This window comes from Amphibalanus amphitrite, unplaced genomic scaffold, assembly GCF_019059575.1.
Source record: "Amphibalanus amphitrite isolate SeventyFive unplaced genomic scaffold, NRLGWU_Aamphi_draft 000439F_arrow, whole genome shotgun sequence".
NCBI classification, from domain to species: Eukaryota; Metazoa; Arthropoda; class Thecostraca; order Balanomorpha; family Balanidae; genus Amphibalanus; species Amphibalanus amphitrite.
In genome coordinates, this window is record NW_024881933.1 from 91,784 (window position 1) to 115,224 (window position 23,441).

Below are 23,441 nucleotides of genomic sequence, written 5' to 3' on the forward strand. Positions count from 1 at the left end.
GAAGGTATTTTGTTTCTGCAAAGTCGACGACCATCGATAACGTGGCATTACGAAAGCAAATGCTCTTTTAGTACGCATTACGTTTTCAATAGCCAGTCGTAGAGCGAATATATAACTAAATGCCGATTATGTATGTCATCATGACTGCCAAATTTGTATGCATTATGTAATACGTATGCATCCTGTATTGCTTGGATCTCCGGATTGATTCACCAGTAGGTAACAGCTTCGTACCGAAACCATTATACGGAACTGGATACCATTTTCATAGCTCTGATACTCATCCCGTTCAGTATGTCATTGACTTCATGGCCTCCGTTTATGAGCGGCCAATTTCCGTTGCAAGCTGATGTAACCACCATCTCCCTAGTCCGCATTTATATTCCTTTTACGCTGTCCGGTTATTTAAACTCCTATCCAGCGACCAGCTGCCCACTCCCTCCGCCCTTTCCAAACTGACCACGTGGTGCAGCCGTCCCCCGCCAGATGACCACCTGCTCCCCTCCCCCGCATCGCTCCCCCACCCCATGGACCCCGCAACGCCAGCGACGATCAGTCGTCGAGGACGACGATCGGTCGTCGAAACCGACGCATACCCGGCAGCGTGGTCCCCTGCCTCGCTGGCCGCGCGGCCAAGAACAATGTACGGCGGGGAGAGAGCAAACAGTGTGCGTCTGCCGACTGTCTGAGCGGGCCTGTCGGCTGTCAGTCGTCCTGACGTCGAACCCGCGTTCAGATGACGGGATGGTGTACTGAGCGACGAGACCCAGCCGAGCGCAGCCAGTGAATGGCCGAACGAAAACAATGAACGTACTTTTGCAGAGGTGCGAGTCAGAATGAGGAAAGAAAAACTTGGAGTGAAGGAAGAAAAACAGTGTGAACGGCGGGAAGTCGAGCCAAATGATGTTTGTGGTGTAGACAGTCGTTTAGAGACGAGCTCAAAGTGGGTTGAATGAACATTGGATTATGACTGAATGTGACTGACGGAGGAATTCGGTCAGAGTTTCACGTCATATTTCTGCTCTTACTTTCGTACGAGATAGAGTTTTCACTTTAATTCATTCGTAAACGATTCGATTCATTCTTCGTTTGATTGATATTAGAAAACGTGTCACACATTTGAGCACATATATTTCATGACTGATGAACAAAAACGAGATTACACTCATGTGACTAGATATCTGAAGACTGACAAGTAAATGAAAATGACACATTTGGAGTGCTTCTCCGTTTAATTATGACTCGTCCCTGACTATATAACAATTCGATATTTGCACTGCCACACGGCAAACAAGCAATAACAGCAAACACATGATCAGCGTGGACTGAAGCGCAGGCCGACCGGCAGCTTGCGGTCGATTCTCGCACACAGCAGGAGATACGATGACTGACAGGTCTGGACTCCAGTCTCGAGGCCGGGACTCCAGTCTCGAGGCCGAGACTCCCGTTTCAAATCAGTCCTCCGATGAGACGGCCCACTGGACGCCGCCCGCGGCGGATTCCAGGAAACTCGCGCCAGCTCCACAACCGTTCTGAGAAGAGAGCGACCGGAGCCGGCGTCGTTTCCACTCGAGACTTCAGTCGATCGATACACTCGAATTCATATTCTGCAACGGAGAAGACAAGATGTTAGAGCGTGCATGGAACATTGCCTTGCAGATCTAATATATCAAGCTTCTTTAACAGAGGTATTTGTGTTTTCACTAGACATGCAAGCATTTGATGTCATCAACATGTAAGTGAACATAAATAAACAATATTATGGGACATATTACGGTTCCTTGTTCAACACCTCATGACTCAACCCGACATGATTCCACTACCCGTTAGGCCTGGCTCCCACAGTCACCGCTAATCCCAGGTAGTCTGCCATGAGCACGCGCCGCTGGGTGTTCGCACGTCTCTGATTCACCTGCCCTCGCTCTAGCTGAGTTCGTGAATCAGCTGTCCCCGAGGCGTTCCAGGCCAATCAGCCACGCTGCCGGGAGGCTCCCACAGCTAACGATGATGGGGAAGCCTCAGGGGATCCCAGCTAGTCATCGACGTGCGACTCTGATAGCCGCTACGTCATTAGACGCTACTTTCACGTCTGGTGAAGGAAGCCCCACTTCGCGTACCTTTGGTAAAGCAGACGTGCCAGCTGGGACGTCTCAGATGAAGAGGAAGCTGTCGTAGTTCCTCGCGGGTGCCAAAGAGAGGGAGCCGGCCCGCAGACTGCCCGAGCGGCGAACCTCTCCGGTCTCCTTGTCGCGACCAAGACGGTTCAGCTCGCGGCCACGGCTCCAGTGCAGGAACTGAAAAGAGGGACGGTCAAAGTGAGACGGCTGGTTGGAAAATAAACACGGAGCGAGGTGGGAGATGACGTCCAGATATTCCGCTGAAGTCTGGAAATAGAGTTGATGAAACGGTACCGAACTTTCATTATCATCGCGGATGGTTTGTGATGTGCTCGACCAAAAATATTCTACGAGCATTCTTGTCAAATAACCGAGCTATTTTTAGCAGCACCACCAGGATAAAGTCAGACTATTCTTGGACCGAACTCTGCGATATACTAGACTAGCATTTACTGTCCATATTCCAGGCACCCAAGACAGTCTCCTACTCCTCCTGCTCCTCCTACGCAATAGAAGGAGGACCAGCGCCGCGGAGATCTTCTCCCGTCAGACACATGCCTATCAATCATCCACCCCTCCCCTCCCCTCCCTACCACCGAGCAGCCACTCGGCCGCACCGCGCTGAGCCATTGATGTGCCACGATTGACGCACTAGCTCCGGCAGCGACCGCGGTCACTCGCTAAATAAACCCCGTCACTGGGCGTCGGGGTGCCGACCACCCAGCATTGCTTGCATACATCCTGACCAGAGGGAGCCGGCGGAAATGAACCCGGGGCGGGGACCGGGAGGGGCGTATAGCGGAGGGCGGTGGCCGCGGGGCGGAGGGGAGGGAGGAGAGGGTGGATGATGTAACCAGCATGTGGCAAAGGCGAAGTGCTAGGATGGGTGAAGAGCAACAATGAATAATGTAGCAGCGTGTGCGATGCAAAAATAGGCGTTGCACCGTGTCGAAGCTTCTTGGAATGGTTGTTGATGTGCAAGGACGTTTCAAGGCAGGCAAGTGTCGAGGTGTGAAATTACACCCGAAGGCAATGATAACACGGGTAAAGGTGCAGTGGTTACATATTTCCCGAATGAAAGGAAACACTGCAATGTACGAATAAGCGCTACTCACCGATCTCCTGAGCGGGAAGTCTCGTCCTGACCGCGGCGTGCCCGGCGGCCACTTCATCAGCACGAAGCTGTACTCGGCCGGAGAGGACCACTCCTGCTGGATGGCCAGCGGACGGTCGTCGGCGTGCAGCTTGCGCTCGAAACTCGTCGTGTGACACACCTGCAAGAGCAAGGTCGCATACAATCAGCGGACCGCCCGGCCGGAGACTGCCGCTGCAAAAACTGCAGACGAGTTATGATGATGTCGGGACTCGGGCGCTGTCGTAAGCTGTCATCGCAAACTGTGGCGGGCCACACTGTGGTGTTCTGGTGTCTTTCTCCCTCTAACTGGACTGTCAAGCTCTTGTGCAGAGACTTCTACATAGCACGCTAGCTTACACGATGCGTAGCGGGGGAGTTTTTATGAAAGCTCGAGGACTTCAAAAGCATCGCCAGCGCAGAAAAAAAATGTCCGATGGATAAAAAGATCTTTACCTCGTATATGCTGAAGAGGTTGACACTCTCGTTAGAGTTGTAGCAGTTGAGGACCAGCTGGATGACCTGATCCACCGTGGTGCGCTCAGAGATCAGCAGGCTCTTGTACTTTGACTGAAACGAAAATAAACAAACTTGAAATGCGAACTACAACGAACAAAACATAGTTAACCCTCGCCGGCACAGGGGGGTTTGATGCAACCCCCCCTAAGTTTTTTCGCGAATAACTCGCGTAAAAAGCGGCCGATCGCAACGAAACTTTCAGTACCCTCGCATTGATCAATTTTACACATACCCTGAAAATTTCATGACCCTGACCCAAATGACCTTTGACCTGTGACCTCTTTTCCGAGACCATGTTTGGCCGGAATCGCGATTCCGCGTATATCGGTTCGCTTTAGCCGCGCGTTTGCAAGCTTTTCGTGGTTTCAAACGTTCAAACATGTGATTTGATGTTGCTCCCATACATTCGGGTGGGTGTCAAGGTCACCTGAAGGTCAGGTCAGGTCATTGACCTTTGGTGACCTCGGGTGACCTCGGTTCACTTTTTCGAGTTTTACATGTTTCTAGGCTAGTTTTTGGAGCTGAATTCGAATTTAGCAACCATTTGAACATTTATGAAGTAGTTTTGGTGCCTTCGTAACATGTTACGAAGCTGTCAGAGGCGGTCGACACGTATTACGAATACCCGTCACAAACCCTACCGGTTGACCTGACCTGACCTGACCTGGTCTAAATGCTTGAAGACATCATCTCTGATCAAAACTAACACGATATTCGTGATCAGCACCCCGGAAAACCACATAGCAGCCACACTTTACGACTTTCTAACAGGTCCCGATTTTCCCGGTTTTCGGGTCATTGACCTGACCTGGAAGGTCACCCGATGACCTAGGACCTTAAAATTGGGTATTATCGGCTTCCTCTCGTGACGGGCAACACGCTCGTTTTTTTCCGCGAAGTTCTAGCTCGATCAGGGGCCAAACGCGTGGGGGGGGGGTCGTACCACCCCCCCCCCCCCCTTGTGCCGTCGAAGGACTCAAAATGGCCTGTGCCGGCGAGGGTTTTAAAGTACACATGGATTTCGAGGTCACTTCACCAGAAAGAAAAGAAACTCAAAGTAAACAAAACATCCACAAGACATGAAAGTAAAACACTACAAACTAGTAAAAATGACCACCTATAATAATCCGTCTGATTTCGACAAACTCCTATTGAACAACCAAATGGACTATGAAGTACGGATCGTTTCACAATGCTCACCTCGGCCATGAGAACGCTGTCGCAGACCTTCACCAGACCTCCGTGCCTCATTCGCACCGTGAACCTGTAACAGACAGAACACGACGTTAAACAGCGGCCTCTCAACCTACCACACAATGTGTCCACAATGCGGCCAGCTAAACACCACCTGGACGGCAGGACCCGTCCTTTTAAATCCCGTAAATCCCACCCATGAATGGGACGGACACCGAACTGGTGTCAGGCGCCTCACTGGGACCCTAAACACCCAGCCGCCGCGTGGCTCCAGTTCCCACGCACATAGCTCTCCGGGAGACCTAGTTCGGTGGTTTGGTCACCACCACATTTGGGTAACGAGCTGTCCTCGGTTGTGCCGCAGTTTTCACACGGCCTGTGGACCGGCGCCGCGGGTCTCTCAGACCGCGGTGTGTCGAGTGTCGCCCCGGCGGCGAGGGGAGTGAACGGGGACACGGCGCGAGGACAGCCTCGGACGGAGTGGAGGGGAGGGGTGCCGCTCTCACGGGTGCCACGTATACTGGCAGGCAGTCACACCCGATAGCCGTGTTGACTACAGGGCGAGTTTTAGGGCGCTGTGCGCGGGGCCGCGGGCGGAGGAAGCGAAGAGAGAGGGAGGGAGGGAGGGAAGGAGGGGAGGGAAACTCCCAGCCCAGCTGGCTCCAGAGCGGAACGTAATGGACAAGACAGACGGACGGGGAAGACGTCGTGACTGGCAAAAAAGGCGGCGTTGAAGGGAGGTCGCAGTGTGGCGAGTGCGTGACGCTATCCCGCGAGACAGCTCGTGTCTGCTCTGACTTACTTGGAGTCGGCTCTGGGGTAGCAGGCCTGCAGCTGAGCGGGACACGAGTCGTCGTCCAGAACCAGGATGGTCCGCACCGCGGCACCTGTCGACAGAACAAAGGAACAGTCAGTCTATGGTCGAGCGGGCCGTTATTGGGCCCACACCCACTTCCTGGTGCGAGAGGAAGCTGCGGCTCCGGCCGATTCCGGACCATCATCAGCGACCATCACGACCCGCCGGGTCAGGTCACGCCACCGTCCATCGACCGGGTCAGTCGAACGGTCACGTGATCGGCCAAACGAAGTGGCACAGAGGCGCATCTGGCACTGTCGGTCCGGCAGCCACCGGGTGAACCCAATCGACCCTGGGCGGGGTCTGTGCGCCGGTAATGTCACACAATGTGGCGCAGTGCGCCGCGCGACCACACAATGCGGCGCAGTGGCCCAGTTTGGGCCTCCAGCACGCGACTGGGCTGGTGGGGGACCGAGGCCACACGCACATTTGGCACGCCCCCTTTATGATAGCCGTGCATGGCCGGCTTTGGGCGCTACCTGTCAGTAGCGACGGAGAACCCCGAGCTTGGCTGGGCGTCGGCGCGATCGCAATACCACAACGCGAGGAATGCGTGAAAGTTGAACGTCCGGAATGCAAGATTACTCGGCCTCGTGGAGGTCGCTGTCAAACCGCATACATTTCACTTCGGCACCTTATCTGCTAATGGCACGCATATAATTGCTTACCACACTACCGATCTTTCCTACAAGGGCATAAACTTCAATAAAATGAGCCAGCCGGTATATCATTGTAGCTTAAATCGGCGACGTTCGCATTTCAACTGACCTGTGCTCCTGGTGGCGACCTCCATGGTGAGGAAGAAGAGGTTCGGGTCGCGGTGCTTCATGCGGTACTTGTTGAGCAGCTGGTCCACCAGGTCTCGGCAGGTGGTCGTGTACTTGACGCTCATCGTCTTGTACTCGAGGTCGGGGCGCAGACAGCGCGTGTACACCTTCACAGTCGTCTGTAACAGGGTGACACGCTGGTTAGATATCATGTTCGGTGGAGGCTCAGATGTCACCTGCAGTTTCAGTGGGTGTTGTAACTACACGGAAAATACAGTTGACATGATGTGTCGTGGAAATTCGAAAGAAACGCATCATCGTCCTGGTATGAAGGAAACAAACGACATCTCGTATGCAAATGCATACTAATCATGTAAAAACTTAGGATGTATATGTAAACACAGATTACGTCATCGTCTTCACCAGCCATGCACGACAGCCTGACGTGCACCGTAACGGCGCTCACGCACGATATAATGGCTTCAAAGGTGGGCCGGCCAAAAGGCGGGTTAGGGAAGCCCAAAACATTAAACTTGGTTCTGCATTTTGGGCAACCAGGCCATGAGCAACAAAGGATATGAATATGATTAACCCACTGGCACTTTGATATGCTTCGAAACTCCACAGTGCCGTGGAGTCTTGCGTTTCGTACATTCACAGGAATGCGAAACGCATGCATGATATCTGAAGCGTAACGCCGTTGCAGCAATCATTTAACGAGAATCTGCAGCCAAATAGAGCAAACGCCCTGCAGTAGTAACATAATTAAAATAATAATCATGAATAATTTCAATATGCATTGGCGAAAAGTATTTCATTCCTTATCCCCCAACACTCAGCGATGCTGCCAATACGATGGATAAAATGTCACAAAAAAGTGTTTTGGAAACTCTCAGTTAAAACTACTTGGGATGTGTGAGTAAATAATAGCTAGTAGCCGACGGGTCTCATTTTATGTTTCAAGACATAAGCGTTCGCATTCCGATACATTAAAATTCTAGTACAAAGCACCGCAAGCAAATGATTGTGTGTAAGTAACCACATGTATATACGAAATGCTCAGGAATTAAGACCATGCCATAAACAAGTTAATATACAAGGAATGTCGGACACGCATCCGCCATCGAGCAGCGTACCGGCTTCGATCACGTTCCACACGGTACTTCGGATCAGGCTCTTTCGTGAGGTCGTTTCTCCTCCACGACTCTCTGACCCACTGAGCCGAGACCAACAATGGAAATTATGTGGGAACTTTAGAAAATTGAATGATGACTGCTGATGGCGGGTTTCAGCCCGGCTAAAGAGGCATCGGGAACCATAGACGACCCACGTAAGTGCTTTAATCGACCACCGGCTTTCCAGACCACTATCCGTGGTAATGGGATACGATCAGCGCCACTGGACGGTTCGGATGCTCCTGTCCGCTATTCCACACAAACAATGGGCTGACCTATAGGTCTGCTTCTGTCGTCGCCTGGCTTTAGAGTGCTAGAGACCGCAGGACCGATTGGCAAAGCACTGTTTTTGGACGATAATTTTAGCATGAGCTGTGTGTGCATTTTTATGTATTGAACTTTGGTTGTACGTTTGGCATACACTTTCGATTATTGTGAATTTTGGTCGACCATACGAAGGGCACAGAAGAGGGCCAGAGTCGTTTGTTAATGCTTCTTCTGCAGACTAAACAGCCCATCAGCAAAATACACTGGGCTTTCCTCAGGGAGGCATCCTAGCGCCTGTTCTATTTTAGTCCTCTGCCAGACCTGGCCCGAGCAACCCTTCCCCGGGACGGCGACATTCCTAAGAGTGTTTTGACGAACGGGGACCGGTTCTGGGCCGTGTGATAATAACAGACCCCTCCCTCTCTCCTCGGTCTCACCCCGTCCCCCCGGTCGTACCCAAGGGTAGGTCACTGGCCGCGGCAGATACCCGTTCCCACCCCGAGTTGAAGAGGGAGGATCGCCCGACAGCGGACGACTGGAGAAGGTCCATGGCCGGTCTGCATTGTGCCAAAGGACGCAATGATGTCTCAAAGGTTCTGAGTGAGCAGTTGAGAAGCTGGTATAATCCTCGGTCATGCTAGATCGGCACGGCGAGGGATCACTCTCGGAGGAATTCGCCGTCATCACGGGGTCATAAGCCCCGTGTATCACCGAAAAGGAATTTCGAGACGATAGAAAACAAGATTCCGAGTAGGGCTGTGACAACGTCGAGTCACGTTATAGCTGTGATGATCAGTCGCCAGAGCTTTTTTATGAAAGGGAAGGCATGGAGGGCTTCAGGAGATATATCATCTGTGTGATGGATTGCACGATAGAGACAAATATGCAGAACGTATTATGCGGTAGTTTGGTAAGGCTGTCCCGACTGTGCCATTTAATTGGTGTCTATTAGAGGTTCTAATTGGGGCGTGATGTGTTGCCACACTATTTCATTTAGACAAAACCCATAGGATGTTGTTCTGTAGCGTTCCAAAAACTCGTTGGAACTCACCGTGGGCGGTGCGGCGGGCACGCTGGCGCTGCCCGTGCTGCTCTGCGTCTCGTTCAGAGACGTGTACGAAGACGAGCGAGACGACAGCGCCGGCTCGTGCAGCGAGCAGAAGCTCATGTTGGAGTTGATGCTGAGCGTGTCGGCCTTCTGGCCACCGGGCCGCAGCAGCGACGAACTGGAGCGCACCTGCACGTGCTTCAGCATCTTCCTGTGGGGAGGAAAACTCGGTGAGCGATGGGTGCTGAAGACGTGGTCATCAGTCAAGGCCGGTGGATTCTGTCCAATTATCCTGTGTGTGTCTGGTACGCATGGCTCTCGGCGCCCCAAAACCGACCAGTCAGTTTCCTTATTTATCGACTAATCACCATGAATTTACGATAGAGTTGGTGCAATCATAGCGGTCAAAGAGGCGCCCCGAATTTTCCGTCTACAACAAGCACCGTTCGCCTCTCTAGTTTGCAAAGTTTTGTGCCGTCAATATCCTCAATACAATGGGAAAAAATGTTGGGCAAATAATTGAGTGCAGCGAGGAGCGTCAGGGTCGCTGGGTCGTGAGCGCTGATCTCAGCATTGCTGGGTAGAGGCGACTGTTCGAGCGATGTCGATACAGATCCCAGAGTTTACCTCGTCCGGAATCTAGGGCCGGGAGGGCGGGGAAGCAAGTCGCCAGCATAGAGGTAAACAGGGCAGTTCCACGTCTCTTTCCTTCTCTTTAGGCAACACGGATGCGGCTATTGAGGCTTGGCTTTTGGAGGCGTTTTATGCTAATATTGGGCTAACCAGGAAACGGCACATCGCAGAATGCATTATTCACACACAGAAATATTGAGCGGAAAAACGGTGTAATTGAAAGTACCAAAAGGAACATTTTTTTGGTGTAAAATTACTCTGTTTTCTGGGTAAAAGAACACTTATATGTGTGTTTTGCTAGCTTCGGAGTGCTTCACTATTGTGTAGGAGAACCGCTTTCAGTGTAACTTTACCGCGGATCTCGCGTTACATTTACGCACAAATATGTGTTTTTGGTAAAAAGTACCAAAAGGAACACTCGCGTGGTAATCGTACACAAATTCATCACGGTAAATTTACACAAATATGACGGTTATTATAACGATTTTTTCTGGTAAAGCTAATGTTGGGCCCGCAAAATTTGTAACGCAAGCGACACGCGGCGGGACGTTGTCGCCAGCCGCGAGCCTAGCTAAATGCAACGAAGCATTGTGATGCTCAATGCCTATTGCCTACCCCATGCTGCAAACACGTTTGTTTGTTTGTCGTTTATTGTTAAGAACCGACATCACATCTGACGGAAATAAAAGTTAGATTAGCGTATATACCTTATCATGTATATAAGCTGATATTTCACAACGCATGGGCGCCGCTACAGGTCGCAGCCACCGCCCGTCTCCCGTCAACTGCCCGTAATTAATAAATAAATAAAAATATATCATCTGACCTTAGCACTACTTCACTGTGCCAAAATTATCGTTCATTTAATTAGCCATCGGCTCTCTGTTGCCTATCTGGCAAAATATTAGCATACCTAATTAACCCTAGAAAAGCATGAAAGTGCATCCATTATTTTCATAACACGACAGCAGCTCAGTTGAAAAATTACAAGCCCACCTTAGCACTCCGACAAAGCTGGATAATTTCCAGCAGCTCCTCCAATGTCGCTCCGCTTCAGATTTCAGACTCGGTCTTGATTGCAGTTATCGGACGATGACCACAATGCAGTATTTCACTTATTATTCACTTAGTCACTCATTACTCAGCTTATTATCGAATTTGATAAACTAATGATATGGATCCGTTATAAATGGGCTTTACTTTAATCATCCCAATTTATTGATGTGAATTTGTAAAATACATAATCAAATGCTGAACGAAAGAAGCATTGTTGGAATTACAATCATCCTAACATTGTGCTCAAAGGGGTTTTAAGCATCTGTCTTGGTAACTTAACATCCGTTGAAAACATGAAAACAAAATTATGCGTCGTTTTGGACGGTATCAACATCACTGCTGGCAGCCAAGTGTCGTTAATGGCAACGACGCTAAAAAACTGTCGGATTTTGCACAGGAATAACAAATTCACCTAATGCAGTTGATATCAAATTATTGCAAACGATTTAAATGCTTTACACGTAATCATAAGCCACACATAAAAAGCCTAATTGTTGGTAGACATATTTAAGCGTAAACGTGCCTACAGGATACACTTTATTATTGTGCTTTACTGTCTTGCTTCGTGTAAGCTCAAGGCACTTTATTGATAGGTGTTCATTCCTGACCTCAAAAATTTGAGCTGAAAAAATGAATTATAATGTGCAAGAAAAGGAATAAGCACATACCTGAAATACGATCCTTCGACCAGTAACTGCTCCCTCGACTGTAACTGCCTCTGATCACCTCTCACAATCGTCCCTCTGGGCACTCTCCTCACAGGACCATGTCACGAGGAGGTCCGTCGCACACCCCACCGCCTTCACAGTCGCCACCGTACTACGGGACGACTCCCAGTCCCGTCGCGGCCCAGAGGCAGATTCGTCCCAGCGCCGCCGCCGCTGACGTCACGCCCCGTCGACCAATGGGCGAGCCGTCCGTGGTCGGCGCACGCGCCCGCCGCCGGCGGTGGGGCGGGGTGGGGTGCGGGGGCGGGAGTGGGATATTTCTGATATGTCAATGGAGTAAATAAATAAGAAAAATTTAGAATATACCAAAGCATTTTTCAGACTTCTCTTTCTTGTTGTGCAACAGACCAACCAACGTTCGTGGCCGAAATAGCTCAGTTGGGAGAGCGTTAGACTGAAGATCTAAAGGTCCCCGGTTCGATCCCGGGTTTCGGCAGTTTTGGGTCCCGGACGGGTCATTGGCACGACGCTAGTCGTTTCGACCGTTTCCGTAAGCATCCTGCTTCACTTACCCAAGCACACAAATTGAGCTACGGCTTTTGCATTGAATGATCGGCTGTGGACGGAAGTAAAGTAGGTATGTCTATTGTCTAACCTTTTCAGCATGCATGGCGGGAAGAAGAAAACTTACCAATAAGTCATCAATTGTTGAATTGGCAGCTTAACATTCACAAAATATGCGTAGAAACAAAGTACACCTTACCCAAATCGACAGAAACAACGCAAGTAAAGTGAGAGTTTACAAAAAGAGATAAGATATGAGTATGAAGTTGTTTAGGTTCATATTGCGAGCAACTATGACCTACTGAATATGACGATATATATGACGAATATGACGATATCCTTCCTCTGTTTGAAAGGCATGCCTATGTGCAAAGCTCAGATATACGAATTGCGAATAGAATCGAAAGCACGCCTTTTACAAATAACGACACAGCCTCCAAGTCATGTTTGTTCACATCTGGCCGGGTCCCTGTGCCTGGCACGTGTCAGCAGAGCGGCTCAAATGGCCCACACTGCAGGGGCTGGTTTAGACCCTCCCATATGCAGACTTCAGTCCCCGGTTTAGCAAACACGTGCCATCACTGTCTTCCCCTCCCCTTTCCGCTGCTCTCACCCTCTCTCTCCCTCTCTCTCCCTCTCTCTCTCTCTCGGCGACGCAGCCGTCGTCGGCTGCGTCGCTGGCGACGCGTCTGTCTCGCACATGTCGCCGGCGGAAACGCACCGGCGCGCTTTGATGTCGCGCGGGCTCCTCTCGCTCCGGAAAGAGGTGGCCTCTCTGTGTCGGTTTGTTAGTGAACAGGCGTCGCCAGCCGCCCGGCCGATCTACCTCACTGATGGATGATCAGGGACGGACGTAACGTTTATTTCAGCACGGCTGAACAGTCGGAAGATGCATCAGTGATCCTGCTGGGAAGTTGGACGAATGTTATTTGAATCTCGCTTAGAAAAGTCAAAAGGCTGGCTCATGAACCTGCGTAGATGCCTAGCGGACAAACATTGATTAGGTATGAAATTCGGGCTTATGTATATTTGCTCTAGTCTGTTCATTGACTTCACCTGATATTTGGAGTTATAGCATGACAACGTCAAAGGGTCGGTATGAAAGTCATTTTAAAGGATAAACTAAAAGGCTCCCGATGCCCATCTATTATAAAGAAAAATCCTTAAAAGTGAAACCAAGTCAGAGCCCACATCTGGCAGATGCTCGGTTGAGGACATTCCGACGAAGACAAATAAATTACGTGCGAGCTACACTAACAAGACGCGCTCACGCCTTTCAAGCCGCCGCCCCGGCCTCGCCGGCGCCGGTGGCAAGCTCATTACGCCAACCGGAGGACATATTACCCACGCCTGATCGGGTGTCACCGCCGACGCCGACGGCGCCGACGCCGACACCCTCTGGCGCGGCTGTGTGACCTTGCGTCTGCCCCCACCCACCCCACCCCAGCCTCCAGGGTGACCCGGGAACCGCGAGTTCCGGCTGCCGGGGAGGCCGGGAAGAGGAGGAGTCGGTGGGGAGAGCAAAGAGGGCACACGTGGCTCAGATGGAGGAATGTGGATGGAAGAGGTGACTGGTGACAGCTAGCGAAGGTGTGTATTGGGTATGTGTCTGTATTATCTCCTGACAGTGCATTGCTGATGCACTAAGTGGTTGATATTATGAGCTGGTTAGTGCTGAGCCACTTAACTAGCTTGAAGGGAATTTATAAGGAAGGGACCCAGCTCAGAACACGCATCAATCTATGCTTTATGAACGATCAAATTCGATCGTTTAGGTATGACTATGATACAACATTTTGTAGAAAATATGTCCATCTGATGCTACATGTGATTGACTGGGTCCAACCGGTCGATTTTTTTTTTCATCCGACACAGGATTACATCGCGTGCCACCTGCCTGTGGCCCGGCTACGTCCAATCCGATCACACTGGCTCTACAAAGACCGGATCAATCGGATCACGAGACGCGCTACAGAGCGGATCAAACTAGCTCCGTGGGCAGCCGGGACAGACAGGCGGATACCTAGCGAAGCCGTACATTAGAGGTAATCGCCTTACGGAGCCATTGATAGCTGTACTGTATCGGTTTCTGGTGCTCCGCCTACGCTCCAGGGCTTAGAGGGAAAATGAGCCGGAAAAAGCCAGATATTGGCGTCAGGGAACAATGCTGAAATATAGATACAAGATATAAGTCGCTCATTTGATCTACCTCAGTGATGGTCAAAGGATGCTGCGAGAACGGGCACTGGACGTTCATTGCGAATAGTGCAATATCCATGGCTACTTCGATGCTTTTCAGCTACTGTGTGTAGTTCTTTTTGTGCAATTACAAACAAAAAATGTCCAGCAAAGAAGCATGGCATCACTCACGAATGTTCAGCATGTTCAGTATATGAATAGCTGCAATGTCCAGCTATACATACTAGTGGTGTCATTTTCCAAAAAAATGTCTGACCGACCGAAACCAAAATTTGGGAAAAATTTCCGACCGAATACCGACCGATAACATCCCAAGCCAACATTTGACCGAAATTTGACCGAAATTCTATTTGCTATTACTCTACCCAAAAATTAAAATGTTTGGTAAAGTCTGATAAAAAATAATGGGAAATGGAATTTCAGACCAAGTTCAGTCAATTCTTAGCCACTGCAAAATACATTTTGTGCAGTAGAATTTACATTGTGAAGGGTAGAAACACATGGACCTCAGCATTTCACAGATTTGGTTAATTAGAATTGTCAAGAATCTACTGTGGTCTATGTAAGGAAGAATACTCATTCACGTTGCAAAAGCACGATCAATTAGTAAGTCTAATGGTTGGTAATAGGTATGTTCATGACAACATTCCCTAGGAGAAAAGGCAGAATCAAAACACCACAAAAGCACAAAACACATCAACACTGCTTGGAAACTGGCCTTGAGTCACTGGCGGTCCCAGGGAGGGGGCCACGGGGGCCATGGCCCCCCCCCTTTGGTGCTGAAAGGTGGGGCCATACTATCTTTTGGCCCCACCTTTCAGATCGAACAAAAGCCCTAGAAAGCTTTTTGTATGTTTCATTTTCTTTCTTGCGCCATCAAAGGACGTAAATTTCACTCATGGAGTGGGCTCAGTTTCGCATTCTGTCAATTTGGCGGTCAGCGTCGCTGACACCGATTCACGAGTATGGCTGGATCTTATATGGAATATCAGCGTGGGTTTACTTGAGGCTCTCGTAGGCCCAGCAATGGCTGGCATGAGACCCTCTTCGGCAGTGCCGGGTGGGCCCTGCCAAATGAGCGTGGCTCTTCGACATGCTAAAGTAAGACTTCATGGGTTGATGCTGTGCACCTCAGAAGCCCGGTGGTGACGCCGTATGCTGGCTTGGTTTCTTAAGGATTAGCGTGGGACCTCCGGGGCCTGCATAGAGTTTGCATGAGCTAGTAGGTATGCAATCTCAGAGGCCTGTGTGTAATGTGTACACAGTGGCGGTCGCGGGGGGGGGGACATCAGGGCCATGCCCCCCAAAGGCCAATAAAGGGGGCTATCATATCATTTGCCCCCCTCAAACAACCGATGGGCCCCATAGGTGTATGGGGCCCTGGCCCTTATTCGATCGTCACGAGGCCTAAAAAAAAAACACTCCCAGCTATCAATATAGCTCCCACACCGGTCTTTGAGTGACCTCTGAGGGAACTTCAGTGGCGGTCAAGCGCCCATGTTGGCCGCTTAGAGCCCACATCGACCTCTGAAGCCCCACATCTGGCCTATGATGGCCCCTAACCGTCCTCAGGGGCCCCAACCGGCGTCTGAGCGTCTCACACCGGTCTCTGGTGGCCTTATTTCTGTCTTTGGCGTCCCAAGACGAACCTTTAGGTGCCAATGAGGCCCCGCACTGGCTGCTAAAGACCTGATGTCGGCCTCTAAGGGCCTGCATTGGCCTCTGAGGAAGGCCCATCTTGGCCTTTGAGGGCCCTCTGCTAGCCTCTGGGGTCCAACGACGGCTCATGCCGGTCTTTTAGAGCCCCACGCTGACCTCTGAGGGCCCCATGTTGGCCTGTAATGAGTAAGGACCCACATTAGCCTCTGAGAGCCCAACTCGGTATCTGATGGTCTCAAACTACTGGCCTTTGCAGTTTGCAGGCCCTGTTGCGATTCCAAGTCGAATGTGTAGCGAATGAAACCCAAAAAAAGTTATAAATACACCAAGCGGATGTATTTTAATCAAAGTCCGGGCAAACCCAGCTCTAAACACCGGAGAAAACAGTGACCCTGCCGTCCGCGCTTCAGGGGTCGCCAATCGCACTAAACAGATGCGGCCACAGTGCCGACTCGATCCTTAAATGGGTACAAGTAAATACTCGAGATAGGCTCGAGGGCTACCCCGCAATTACCAACCCTTTAATAGGCTCACAGCCGTATAATTATGAGCGCCCGTACTTGGCACGCTAAATGGTTAATTTCAATACAGCACCATTAATAGCAGCAGACGATCAGCCCACAGACGTTCACGTTTTAACTGCCGCATTAATGGCGCTGTGTTTTGGTGGTCGGGACCAAATGGGTGTGGGGTGGAGGCTAGCCGACAGACGTAGTCTCCAATTTAGATTCTCGAACGCATATGCGCCGCGGGGAACGCCGACAGACTGCCCACAGACGAGCCTGCCAACGCCCCGCAAACGGATATAGATTCGAGAGCCCAACACACCCAGCCGCAGCAAGGACTGTTGCGCGACTGCCCTCCGCCGGCACGACACGACCCGACATCGCCTCACCACACGTGGTCAGCCGCCGACCAATCAGCACACGCAGGGCCGCGGCAATCGGCGGCGCCCTGACAAGTTAGGCTGTACCGCAATGCGGCGGCCCGCCGCGGCGGCCGGGCGGCGCGCAGGAGCGATAACCGGGGCCCAGCCGTTAACACAAGTTACAAACCAAAAGCAAACTAAGATACACTTTAAAGTTACATGAAAAGTATTAATTCATTATGCAAACTTAACATACTCCCCACCAAAATGGGGCTTGCCCCATTTTCATAACTAAGTCCGCTTTAGCACATCACCGGCGCACCACTCTCATGACTGTCCCGCGCAGACCGCCGTCATAGAACTGGAGGCCGCCGGCCGCGGCCGCGTCTGTGTCCGCGCCGCCCGAGCGTCCCCCTCGCCGCCGTCGTCGAAGTGCCCGCCGATGATGAGGACGGCTCGTCCTCGTACGTCTGCAGCGACTCGATGCGGTCCAGGCCGCCGCACTCATCCACCTGGAGAGCCACGGTGCCCTCCCGGTCCACCTGCTCGGCGCACCTCAGCACGTTCGACGGCGCGTCCATGAAGACCATGATGAGGTTGGCACCCCCGGCGGCCAGCAGGTCACAGCGAGGCTTGGCGGCGCCCAGTCGGCACAGCTCCGCCATCCGCTCCTGGGAGCCGCCCGACGTCAGGTTCAGGATCACCATCACCCGGACGGCCTCCCGCTGCGACCGGTAGTCGTCCTTCTGAAGCATCTCCAGGACGTCAACGGTGACACTAAAAAGACAAGAAAGATTCGTGAGTAGGGAGAACAGCAGATCGCATAATCCAGCGACAATATGGCGCTGCCAAGCTGCCATGCACTCAGCCGACAGACTGAGTTTGCCATCCTGCTACCGCCTATGTTGTCTTCCTGCGACCAAATAATCTAAACACTTAACTAAGCTTATCCTATAGTTAACCTACTATGCTTCTCAGACCCCACGAATCACTGCCAAAAGCCTCCCCACCATGGGACAGCCTCGGGGATGAACCTCACTGGGGCGCGTTGCGGTGGGTTCACCCTCGACGGCGCCACCGATGCCACCGCCAGATCCCGCCGGGGTGCTTCCTCTGCACCGACGGGATGGGTCGGGGGCCGACGATCGAGGGCGCCTCACGGCACCACGACGGCCAGGAGCGACGGCCATATGTCGGCCTCTCGTCAGAGCCCCAAATCGGGGGCGGCTCGTGGAGCTTCTCACTCCACATCAGTTGTGAGTTGGAGCGAGAGTCGTTCAGCTCGGTATCACCGATGCCAGTTGGGCTCGCGTCCTGGTCGGCAGCATCGTGCCGACTTGGAACGCACTGGCTCATGTGGGGACCATCACTGTCTCCACCTTTCAGCCCATCAGCCTCCAACTGATCCTGTAGGACGACCTGATGCACGTCATCAGCCGCTACGAGGACGTCAACCTCACCGCCCCGGAAATCATCAGCCGTCTGGATCTCAGACGGCAACCGAGGCGGCTGAGCAGTTGGGGGTGGTGAGCACAGCACGTCTGTGCTCCTCATGTCAAGTTTGGAGGCGTGAGATTCTCCAACAAGGGGACCGCATGTCGGTTTCCGACCACTGGGACCTGCAGCCACAACAGCAGAGGTCTGCAAGAAGCTCTTTTCTGTAGAGCTGACATTGTATCGGCGACGGCTGGGCAGCTCAACACCGTGCGTCTGAGCCTCTACACAATTAGTGTCCGAAGCAGAAGGCCCGGTGGGCGAGAGTGGCTCAGCCTCAGGCCTCAACTCGGAGGCTGAAGAGGACGAGCGCTGTGCCCAAAGCTCTGCATCATGCAGCAGCGAGTGATGCTGGCGGCCACACTCAGCACACAGGCTGCCCAAACACTCTCTGGCCATGTGCTCAGCGTCGAGGCATCTGAAGCACACTCTCCAGGATTGGACGAGCTTCCAGCGATCCTCCACTGTCATTTCAAGGAAGCTCTGACAGTGGTCGAGCTTATGGTGACCCTGCCTACACGCGCACTCATTATACGACCTTGATGGCGGCCGTGACGGAGCTCAGGTGTGTCGTTTCGGGAACTAGCGAATGAAGTTTAGTACCGCCGTTTACCGGTGGATGGCGCTAGCTGGTAGTTTCGGCGAAAACTCCGTCTGAGATGTTTGAAGGCTTCCCTTAATCCCTTGTTCAAACATGGACCCCGTCAGCCCCGGCAGAGGTATTTGTCTAGTGTACACCGCACCTGAGGACGGGTCAGCTGAGGGAGGGGAGTCACTATTGTGGCCTGAGGAATGCCGCGCCGGTCGGGGGACGGGGTCGGGAGGAGGGGGAGGGAGGCAGCGCCGTTCTTGCGGTGACGGGCTGGCTTGTCGCCTCAGCCTGGCATACGCTCAGTCGGCGAGGCGATGCGCATGACCCGGGAGCAGCTGAGAGTCCATGACTCCATATAGACAATTGGCTCGTTTGTAAGCACGAACACTTGGAATGTTGCTGGTGCAGAGTTTAAGCATAGGGACTATGTTTTTTTTTTGTGCCAAATTTTGTGTAGGTAGGTACATGTAAGGAATTTATAGAAATTTATTGTGACAGTTTCCAAAAAATCGGTCCAAGTTTGTTTAACCCTCGCCCTGGCAGGGGGGGTCGATGCGACCCCCCCTAAGGTTTTTCGAAGATAGCGTAAAAACGGCGGCGCGCAGCGCCGCCAAATTTGGCACAGCCTATGGGGCATCCTTTTTACATATGACCTGAAAATTTCAAGTCCGGGTGACCTTGGGTCAGGTCACCAGGTCAGAAAAACCGGTACAAGGTCATGGTCAAATTTCAATTTTCTTTTTGCACCTGTCCAACTCACAGTTTTGGACTGATTTCCTTCAAACTTTCAGGATGTGCTAAGTTCACCGAGTTGTATAACATATAGTTCGTTTTTTTTTTAGGTCACTGACCTGAGGTAAGTTAGAGGTAATTACGTCTTAATGTTAAGCCTATGGGAAAATACTAAATTCGGAAAATACTGGAGATATCCGCTTCATTCTATCACTTTTGTGCTTTGAAACCACAGTACTTAACAGCAGGTCACTTGGTACTTCTTTGTTTGGTGTACTTATCCATGTGTCAGGTCAAATGAGGTCAACTGAGGTCAAATGACGTTTTTGCCAATAACTTGGCACATAATGACGCTAGAGCTTAAAAAATGGTATCATTGTGTTCCTGGTGATCAGCCGAATCGAATGATATGCGATATGATGCAATTTGGTTAACCTGAACTTGACTTATTAATTTAAGTTTACTTAAAATTTAAGAAAAAACTTTAAGTACACTTAAGCAAGCCGAAAAGTATATCATTCGACGCGCCTTGACGTGCTGAGTTCACTGGTGCTTTTCATTTTGCTCTATCTTAATTAGATCAAAAGTTATAAGCGAAAAACTTTTGACCTGTTTTTAGCGAAATTTTTACATTCATACCCCCCAAAACCCCCCATATGGAATCTTGGCAATTTCATGTAGACTACTTCACGACCATGATGAATGCATTTCATAACCCGCACTCCGCTGGGGGTCCTGGAATTACACGCCCTGCTGGTGGGAGGGGGTTTTTGAACACCCCCCTTTTAGCTCGGCTCCTGGGCCATGTAGCGATACGGGGAAAGCGACGTTCGAAAAAGCGTAAGGAATAATGGCGAAATTTATACTTAGGTCACTTTTTCGGTCAGGTCAAAGGTCAGGTCACCAGAGGTGTTTTGGACCCATGCTACTGAAAGCCCAATTTCATGTGTTTGATCTGACCTTGACCCGACCTGTGACCTTGAAATTCAACTTTCAGGTGCTCATCGTAAGTGTCTCGTCGCGTTCTTTCGTTTGCCTTCTCGTCCGCTTTGCTGCGTCTATTAGTTCTTGAGTCGGGTAGCAGCTCTATTGGTTCCCGAGTTGTGCGCCGCTTTTTGAAGAAAAAATGTTGAAATAATCGGCCCAGCCGTTCTCGAGATCTGGAAGCGCCCCCTGCACGTGCGCACGTGCACTGCACGTCGTGCAGTAGCACCTTAACCGCAACACATGGGAATGCATAGCCTGGTGGCTGCCTACCTGTAATTGTATGCCAAGTTTCAGCGAAATCGCCCCAGTACTTACCGAGTTATTGAAATGGGAACAAATTTGGCACCTCTTCTTTTTGTATTTTGCACGTGCAGTGGGGGTCACTCACATAGATCAAGAGAATCCGACCTTTGGTAGAAGGGATGCAGCTACCCTACAAAAATTACCGCAAGACAATCGCTCAAGCGGCTGCTGAGATACGAGCCTCTCAAAATCACTACTTTTGCAAAACAGCTTGAACACCCTTGACTTTTCACGTGGCACGTGCCACGACGGTCACTGAGATGTATCAAAAGTAGTCAATTACGGGGTAGAAGGGATGGGGCTACCCAGCAAAAAAGACTGCAGGCCAAACGGTCCAGCGGTTGCTGAGATATAAGCCTCTCAAAAGCGTTACAGGCCGGGCCGGGCCGGGCCGGGCCGGGCCGGGCCGCTCATACTGAGATTTTTTCCGTTATATTGAAAAGACTCGCTTCGCTCGCTGCGCTCGCTCACTCGTAACTACTAAGTAAATGTTCAAACGGATGCCAGGAACATGTAAAACTCGAAAAAGTGAATCAAGGTCCACAAAGATCAATGACCCTGACCTGACCTTTACGTGACCTTGGCACCCACCGTAATGCATGCCGCATGGGACGAACATCATTTGACATGTTTGGACGTTTACAACACAAAAAAGACTGGAAACGCGCGGATAATGTGATCTGACATACGCTGAATCGCGATTGCGGTCAAACATGGTCTCGAGAAAAAGGCCAGGGGTCGAAGGTCATTTGGGTCAAGTTCATGAAAGAAAAAGAGCCACTGGCGGTCGCAGGGGGGGGGGGGCCACGGGGGCCATGGCCCCCCCTTTGGTGCTGAAAGGTGGGGCCATACTATCTTTTGGCCCCACCTTTCAGATCGAACAAAAGTCCTACAAAAGCTTTTCGTATGTTTCATTTTCTTTCTTGCGCCATCAAAGGACGTAAATTTCACTCATGAGTGTGCTCAGTTTCGCATTCTGTCAATTTGGCGGTCAGCGTCGCTGGCACCGGTTCACGAGTATGGCCGGATCTTATATGGAATATCAGCGTGGGTTTACTTGAGGCTCTCGTAGGCCCAGCATTCAGCAATGGCTGGCCTTCGGCAGTGGCGGGTGGGCCCTGCTAAAGGAGATTGGCTCCAAGACACTAAAGTAAGACCTCATGGGTTGGTGCTGTGCACCTCAGAAGCCCGGTGGTGACGCCGTATGCCGGCTTGGTTTCTTAAGGATTAGCGTGGGACCTCCGGGGCCTGCATAGAGTTTGCATGAGCTAGTATGTAATCTCAGAGGCATGTGTGTAATGTGTACACAGTGGCGGTCGCGGGGGGCCGGGGGGGCATCAGGGCCATGCCCCCAAAGGTCAATAAAGGGGGCCATCATATCATTTGCCCCCCCCCCTCAAACAACCAATGGGCCCCGATATAGGTGTATGGGGCCCTGGCAATTATTCGATCGTCACGAGGCAAAAAAACCCACGCCCAGCTATTAATATAGCTCCCACACCGGTCTTTGAACGTCCTACACTGACCTCTGAGGGAACTTCAGTGGCGGTCAAGCGCCCACGTTGACCGCTAAGAGCCTACATCAACCTCTGAGGCCCCACATCTGGCCTATGAGGGCCCCTAACCGGCCTCAGGGGTCCCAACCGGCGTCTGAGGGTCTCACACCGGTCTCTGGTGGCCTTATTTCTGTCTCTGGTGTCCCAAGACGAACCTTAAGGTGCCAATAAGGGCCCCGCACTGGCTGCTGAAGACCCGATGCCGGCCTCTAAGGGTCTGCATTGGCCTCTGAGGAGGGCCCATCTTGGCCTTTGAGGGCCCTCTACTGGCCTCTGGGGTCCAACGACGGCTCATGCCGGTCTTTTAGGGCCCCACGCTGACCTCTGAGGGCCCATGCTGGCCTGTAATGAGTAAGGACCCACATTAGCCTCTGAGAGCCCAACTCGGTCTCTGATGGTCTCAAACTACTGGCCTTTGTAGTTTGCAGGCCCTGTACTGGTCTCTGAGGGCCCTAAACTAGTCTCTACATGAAAACATACATGGGTGGATTTCTGGAGATCAGAGGGCTCACGCAGTCTCCGGCACAGCCTTACGTTGGTCCTGATCGAGATTGCTTTACGTCCTGATGGTCCCGCGCTGATTCCCTCATATTTCGAGGTCGGGACCCCATGAGCCGGTGTGGGTCCTTGGGCTGGCACTTGGCAGAGACTGATGAAGTCCTTAGGGCTCAGGGCCAGTCTTTTTAGCAGTAGGACTAGGCAGGTTGAGTGAGCCCCAACAGAGCCGTTGCGAAGCCCCGCAGGAGTCGCGCGCGGACCTCAGATGCCAATTCTGAAAGCTCGGAACCTGTGGGGGTCTCCAGAGGCCGGTGTACCTACTTTCTCCCGCCGCCACACAACTAGGTACCTATATGGGTAAATGTCATATTCTAAAAATGCTCTCTGGGTTTCACATGCTTGTTCAAAGCAAGAGGTATCTGTACTTTTTAGCAAGATGTATCTGTACTTTTCCGAATTGTTTTATAGTGGTAAGGTCATGAATCCGCGTGCCTGACCTTCCAGTATACCTATGCTACACCGATCCGTCGTCATGGACGGTGCAGCGGCCCGACCGG

The 23,441-nt window shown here is 51.5% G+C and overlaps 1 protein-coding gene and 1 non-coding gene across 2 annotated transcripts; one reads left to right on the forward strand and one right to left on the reverse strand.

Moving 5' to 3' along the window:
• Positions 1-1,114: 1,114 nt before the first annotated feature.
• Positions 1,115-11,592, reverse strand: LOC122391488. The gene is made up of 9 exons (XM_043385440.1): positions 11,433-11,592; positions 9,079-9,286; positions 6,587-6,764; positions 5,765-5,849; positions 4,969-5,032; positions 3,706-3,819; positions 3,233-3,391; positions 2,118-2,294; positions 1,115-1,607 (listed from the first exon to the last, which is right to left on the reverse strand). Exons 2-8 carry the CDS (start codon positions 9,280-9,282, stop codon positions 2,151-2,153), a joined length of 948 nt encoding a protein of 315 aa, XP_043241375.1. The 5' UTR covers positions 9,283-9,286; positions 11,433-11,592; the 3' UTR covers positions 1,115-1,607; positions 2,118-2,150.
• A 263-nt stretch (positions 11,593-11,855) lies between these two features.
• Positions 11,856-11,928, forward strand: Trnaf-gaa. Its single transcript has one exon. It is a non-coding gene; the product is annotated as a tRNA-Phe (tRNA).
• Positions 11,929-23,441: the final 11,513 nt, after the last annotated feature.